Consider the following 6,092-nt stretch of genomic DNA (forward strand, 5'->3'; position numbering starts at 1 on the left):
ACTCGACCAAATCGGTTGTTTATTGTAATATCTACAAATTCTGAGTACAAAATTATTCGCCGAGGATCGCACTAACTAGACGAAATCGTTATGCAATCCCAATTTTTTTTTATTTCCTCTTTCCGTGCGACTTTACTCTGAATTTGAATAATCGCGGGGTTGTCAACATTGCGAGTCGAAGTTTGGCGCATGCCCAGCATGGAGTTCATCAGCTTCCGCCCTCCTTCTTCTTCCTTTAGGACCAGGCGAGGCGTGCGAGCAGCCTGGTTGGTGTTTTGCTAATGAATTGAAAGTGGTAAACTCGTCAAGATGGTAAGAAACTCAAAATCTAAATTATATTTCGCGTACGGTTCCTGCTAGTTGATTACCAGTTTCAATCACATCCTTATTTGTAAGGGAAATCAAAGATATCAGTCGTAATGTAGTGCCGTGTGTGTCGACCACGTGTAGAATCCCTTCGATGTTGCGGCTAATTTCATCGTTACGCATCAGGCGTCGTCCGATTTTAACAGAGTGTGCAGTGCTACCCAAATATTCGTTATTATGTCTCGAATTCGTACTATTAGAGCATCTTCTCTTAGGTTAGAAACTTCCCCCTCGTTCACCGCCGCCGCCATCGCCGCCATGTGCATGTCATCAGATTTCACCGGATAATTCACCCGACATGTCGCATTCTTATAACTCCAATCGCCCACGGCGTCGCAGTTCACTCTCTGAGTTACTAAAATCACCTAACTACGGAAATAGATCGAAATCCGAATACGCAGATTCTCTTATCTCATTATCGGGTTTTCGTACTTCCTATCAAATCCATCAATTTTGCTTACAATGAGTGAAGTCAACCTGCGTCTAACGTCTTCATATATTTCTCAATACTGCAGTACGTTGTTGTTACATTTGAGTGTAAACCCTGTGTCAACTCATCGATGATTATAATGCCGATTTTGTTGAAGAGGTATCGGATAATGTACATAAATTCAATGCTGTTCAATTCATCTTGTTTGCTCACCTAACATGAAATTAACATTTCAGTCACTTAAATATCTCTGAGACTTGGTAGCTGGTGGCTTTGTTACTTTTTGATAATAGTCACTTAGAGGATTATTAACATTTGACATAGAGCTAAAATCATGTGCAATCTGAAACATGTGTTCTTTTCTATATTTCAGTCGTTATCATCAGCGCGTCCCCTTATTACTGTGTATAGTGAGAAAAATGAACCTAGCGGAGAGACGATCTCTCTTCCTTCAGTGTTCAAAGCACCCATCCGTCCCGATGTGGTGAACTTTGTACACCAGCAGATGTCAAAAAACAGTCGTCAGCCGTATTGTGTATCTAAAGAGGCTGGTGAGTTGTTCAACCAATTATACATTTGAAAAAAAAACGTTGAGATATCGAAAGATCTTTATTTTGCACATATATTATCCATTGGAAGTGATTGAATTTTTATTATCATTAAACTGCATTCACGTTTCACCAAAAATTCCATATATTATTGTTCTTGTACCACAGGACATCAAACTTCCGCCGAGTCATGGGGTACCGGTCGTGCTGTTGCACGTATCCCACGTGTTCGTGGAGGAGGTACACACCGTTCCGGTCAGGGTGCTTTTGGTAACATGTGTCGTGGAGGTCGCATGTTTGCGCCAACCAAGCCATGGCGCCGCTGGCACCGACGCATTAATGTGAATCAGAAACGTTATGCTCTTGTTTCGTCTATCGCTGCTTCCGGTGTACCAGCCCTCGTACAATCCAAGGGTAGGTTTATTTTTATTGAAAAATTTGGTCAACTGGAACATTGAGCTATTTCTTTACCTGTACCTATACTTTTTTTCTTTACCTATACCTTGTGATGACTTTCTTTTGGTCTGTGTTACTGATTTGCCACTGATTGGATTCATATTGTACTGATTTTTTAGCTGCAGTATTAAGTACCGATAATTCTGACTGCATTTTTTTATTATACTGATATTTTCATGCGTTATTCTATACAGGTCACATGGTGCAGGAAGTTCCAGAATTCCCATTGGTAGTTTCGGACAAAATCCAGGAGTACAACAAGACCAAGCAAGCCGTGATCTTTTTGCGTCGCATTAAGGCTTGGAATGACATTCAAAAGGTTCGTTTCGGCAGTTCATGCAGACTGTTCTGGTGGTAATAATAACTTGATCGACAAAGAAATTGAGAACGAATGGGTGGCTTACCTTTGAACAACTCCAATTTATCTAATATTACGTTTTTCACTAATCTAGGTCTACAAATCCCAACGATTCCGTGCCGGTAAGGGTAAAATGCGTAACCGTCGTCGTATTCAACGCCGTGGACCTTTGATCATCTATGGACAAGATCAGGTGAATATAGTGTTATAGAAAGAGGTGTTTCAAAAATTTCACGATACAAACTTAATGCTTGAACTGATATCCTGTATCAAGTTTACATAAAATCCAATGATGATTCAACTTTTGGTCCGTGTTTATGAATGCCACTGATTTCTTTTCAAAAGTCCTGAAGAAATTCAGTTTATAATTATTGACACAAAAACTTCAAACAGATGAGCTAAACAATATCAATTTGATCATTTTCAGGGATTACGTAAGGCTTTCCGCAACATCCCAGGTGTAGACCTGATGAACATCAACAAACTAAACCTGCTGAAGCTGGCACCGGGTGGCCACGTTGGTCGCTTCATCATCTGGACCAAATCCGCTTTCGATCAGTTGGATGCTTTGTACGGTACATGGCGCAAAGAGTCCCAGTTGAAGGATGGTTACAATCTACCATTCCCCAAGATGGCAAACACCGACCTTGCCAGGCTCCTTAAGTCCGACGAGATCCGCAAGGTCCTCAGGGCTCCAAGGTACTTAGAATGCTATTTACAATTCTCTGTAAATATTCATAAAAAAAAAAAAAAAACGGGGCAACTGAAAACATTTCTGACATAAAAAATGATGATACTATTGGTCCGTGTTGCTGAATGACAGTGATATCAACCTTCCAATACTGAAGTATTTACTGAACGACGGTAGCGCATTGATTATAATTTTCGAACGCTAATCAAGGTGTTCAATTTTCGTAAAATTACAGAAAGAAGGTTGTACGTTCCGTTAAGAAGCTGAACCCCCTGAACAATACGCGCGCTATGTTGCGTCTGAACCCGTACGCTGCTGTATTGAAACGCAGGGCTATTTTAACCGCTAACAAACGTCAACTGGCGAGGGATCTTTTACTGGCCGAGAAACGAGGAGTGAGTCATTAGTTTTTTAGGCACAAAAGCAGTTAATAAAAGTTGGAAAGGAAATTTCATACGTAAAATTTATCTTGTAATTGTTAATAACTGTGATGTTGCCTCTTTCTTCCGCAGATCAAGCTTTCCCCGAAGTCGACTATCGCGAAAACCCAGAAAACTCTGGAGATTCGTAAAAAGCAGATCTTGAAAGCGAAGGCGGCCAAACCGAAGAAGCCGAAAGCGCCAAAGGCAGCCAAACCCGCGGCAAAAGCGGCTGCACCCGCACCCGCTAAAGTAGCGGCTAAGCCAGCCCCAGCTAAGAAGTGAACAGTTTAAAAATTGTTGACTTGTGACCTTTTATTTTCACCGAATAAAGCCGATGGAAAACAACCGAGTGACTTTGTATTTATACTTCACTTATATTGTACAATTGCCATGTCAATGTATTTATCAAAGTAGATACTTCTTTTTTAGAGGTGCACGCAAAAAGATTGTATCTCCTTTAAAAACTTCGACCGATACTTTGAGCGCGTTCGCCTCTGGAGGAATTAGAAAGTTAAAATTTCGGACCAGTTTCGTGCCGTCCACTTCGTGCATTTTTATGTTCAAAATCTCTTCTGTAGCCAAAGCTGCTGCACCTACTTTTAATCCCTCTACTTTGATCTCCGCCTGGCAAAGAAACATTAAATTAACTCAGTTCTGAGAAAATTAAAAGAAGGGAGAGACGTTATTTTTACCGCATAATATTCTCGATCGTCGATTGTGTATATGTCCGGGACTTTGTTGAATTTAAAACTAGTCCTGATACCGTCCATCTTCATTTCGAGGTTTATGTAATCATACTGCTTGAAAAAGTAAGCATTTTCTTGACAATGATGAGGCAACTTATCCATTACAACGTGAATTTTAATTCCTTGTCAAATTCACTCAACGGTTCCAAAAGGAAAAACGCACAACTACCATGAGTGATGATTTACTATTGAATGAAACCCAACCTCGAACAACAGATTAATTGACTGCTTATAGTGTAGATTGTCAAGCGTTCTTTACTCCTTGAAGTTTGGTACTTTACAATTGAATTGTGAAATTGATAAATAAAGTAGACAATTTTAACCATTTCAACTTTGTTCTATATTTACACCGTGTATAGACGAAAAATAAGATATCTATATTTATAATTGATACGTGAAACTTATTTCGTGGACAATACATACATACATTACATACTTAGAAATTCAATTAGCGCAAAGTAATCATGTATTTATAGACGATTTCTAATGAATTTGTTAGAACGAATTCGCATGATTTCCAGAACGTCCTGCATTGGATATTTTTCAGGTACAAGCTGTGCGCAGACAATCGTTTAGAAGTTAAACGACGCAATAAGTATTTCTATGCGAATTACGCTATGCAAAGAAGAGGACTCATGTAAATTCAAATTTCAACTAAGTATTGAATTTTACCAGTGTGAAATTTTGACAACGACTTTTCATCCTATCATTCTTCGCAGGGATCACTTTATTTTTATGAATAATGGATCAGGACCCGGGAGGAAACAGACGGCGATGAAGGACTGGAGGAGCACGTAACTTTCACACTCGGTATTATCCGTAGCAGCAATTCTTACTCTTGGACACCGTTTGCAGAGGCGCAGTCAGGGTCAGGAGCCTCTGCTTGTTATCCATGACGGCACGCATCTCGTCACCGTCCACAGATTTAGGTATCAAAAAATTCTCCGAGTGTTTTATTGACATTTTTACAAGATCCCCCAGGGCTGACTTTTCCAGTATATCAGGTAGCTCGTGGGCGAGATCCCCCAGGGACCGCTGTGCCGACACCCTCAGGTTATCGTCTTTCACAGTGATCTTGATAGACGACATGTCTATCTCCGGGGCCAGTAGAAGTTTTGCCTGTTCATGCAATACAAATTCATACCTAATTTGCATCGAAACAATTTTATGGATACGATTTCTTACAGAACGTTAGCGGATTTACTCTATTTCAAACCTTCCAAAGATTAATTTGGGCAGAAAACCTGACCTAAAAGGATTCCCAAACCAACCACGTCCCATGTTTTTGAATTGAATTAAAATTCAAATTTTCTGTCCGAATCGCATGTTTTGCTGGATATTATGTGGACCAACAAAAACCGTTTAAGCCTCTCAGAAAAGATCTTTTTACTTTTTTGTTCCCGTTAATAACGAAACTTGATTTCGAGAAAATCATTAAAGCGCACCTCGTATAAATTGTCGCTTCCCAAGCCGGCATTGAGTATTTGCATCACATATCCGGGTCCCGGTAGTTTAACGGGTATTTTCACCGAATCCATGTTGGAAGAACAGACATTTTTGGTCGAATTATTGCATCCGAGACAGGACCTGCAGCCGCACCCTAAGCCACAGTCCCCTTCGCAATTTGTGCATTCTGCACCTTTCCCGTACATACTGAGGTGTACCTCCTATTGATACCGCGGCGCCTAAGGCTTCCTCCGTTGTCCGTCTCGAGCTGTCTTGTTCTTTTTTAATCTGCAGACAACAAGAACAAGTACATATAATGTATAAGACCCGCTTTGTTACTTTTCAGCTGATCAGCCGTCCATCCATCGGTTCGGATTTTTAACCCGCCGATTAAAGTAACTGCGATTTTTCAGGTATCACAAAATTCGGTTTTTCGAATGGTTGAAAATTTATTCCGCGCTAAGCGATCGTAAGAATTTAACATGAAATGTACCGCAACGCGATTACAGCCCTACATATTTTTTATGTAGGGGGGGCCTGATAACGAAAACACGATTCGAGAGATCATATTTAGAGCAGAATATATTCGATATTTTCACTACGACGAGGGGAAATAAGACGGAAACGAA

The 6,092-nt window shown here is 40.3% G+C and overlaps 2 protein-coding genes and 1 non-coding gene across 10 annotated transcripts in view; 2 read left to right on the top strand and 1 right to left on the bottom strand.

Annotated features, from left to right (window-relative positions):
- Positions 1-160: 160 nt before the first annotated feature.
- RpL4 (ribosomal protein L4) lies at positions 161-3,616 on the top strand. The gene is made up of 8 exons (XM_046633455.2): positions 161-312; positions 1,170-1,347; positions 1,513-1,758; positions 1,995-2,119; positions 2,253-2,351; positions 2,586-2,857; positions 3,085-3,244; positions 3,362-3,616. The coding sequence occupies exons 1-8, from the start codon at positions 310-312 to the stop codon at positions 3,551-3,553; spliced, it is 1,275 nt and encodes a 424-aa protein (XP_046489411.1). The 5' UTR covers positions 161-309; the 3' UTR covers positions 3,554-3,616.
- LOC124222587 (small nucleolar RNA SNORD18) lies at positions 2,443-2,513 on the top strand. Its single transcript, XR_006884048.1, has one exon. It is a non-coding gene; the product is annotated as a small nucleolar RNA SNORD18 (small nucleolar RNA).
- A 659-nt stretch (positions 3,617-4,275) lies between the features above and the next one.
- The window catches only part of LOC124222466 (uncharacterized), a 41,185-nt gene continuing 39,368 nt past the window's right edge, over positions 4,276-6,092 (bottom strand). For all 8 annotated transcript variants that reach the window (XM_069137353.1, XM_069137352.1, XM_069137348.1 and 5 more), the window contains 2 exons: positions 5,463-5,751; positions 4,276-5,136 (listed from right to left, as the gene is read on the bottom strand). In XM_069137353.1, the coding sequence (XP_068993454.1) occupies positions 4,831-5,136; positions 5,463-5,669 (513 nt within the window). In that variant the 5' untranslated portion in view covers positions 5,670-5,751 and the 3' untranslated portion in view covers positions 4,276-4,830. The remainder of the gene's footprint in view (positions 5,137-5,462; positions 5,752-6,092) is intronic.

This window comes from Neodiprion pinetum, chromosome 6, assembly GCF_021155775.2.
Source record: "Neodiprion pinetum isolate iyNeoPine1 chromosome 6, iyNeoPine1.2, whole genome shotgun sequence".
Taxonomy (NCBI): domain Eukaryota; kingdom Metazoa; phylum Arthropoda; class Insecta; order Hymenoptera; family Diprionidae; genus Neodiprion; species Neodiprion pinetum.

Bases quoted from the DNA above. Each gene is read 5' to 3' on its own strand.
- RpL4 (XM_046633455.2), top strand. The intron at 2,858-3,084 runs GTACTTAGAATG...GTAAAATTACAG, and splicing joins AAGGTCCTCAGGGCTCCAAG to AAAGAAGGTTGTACGTTCCG. The intron at 3,245-3,361 runs GTGAGTCATTAG...TTTCTTCCGCAG, and splicing joins TACTGGCCGAGAAACGAGGA to ATCAAGCTTTCCCCGAAGTC.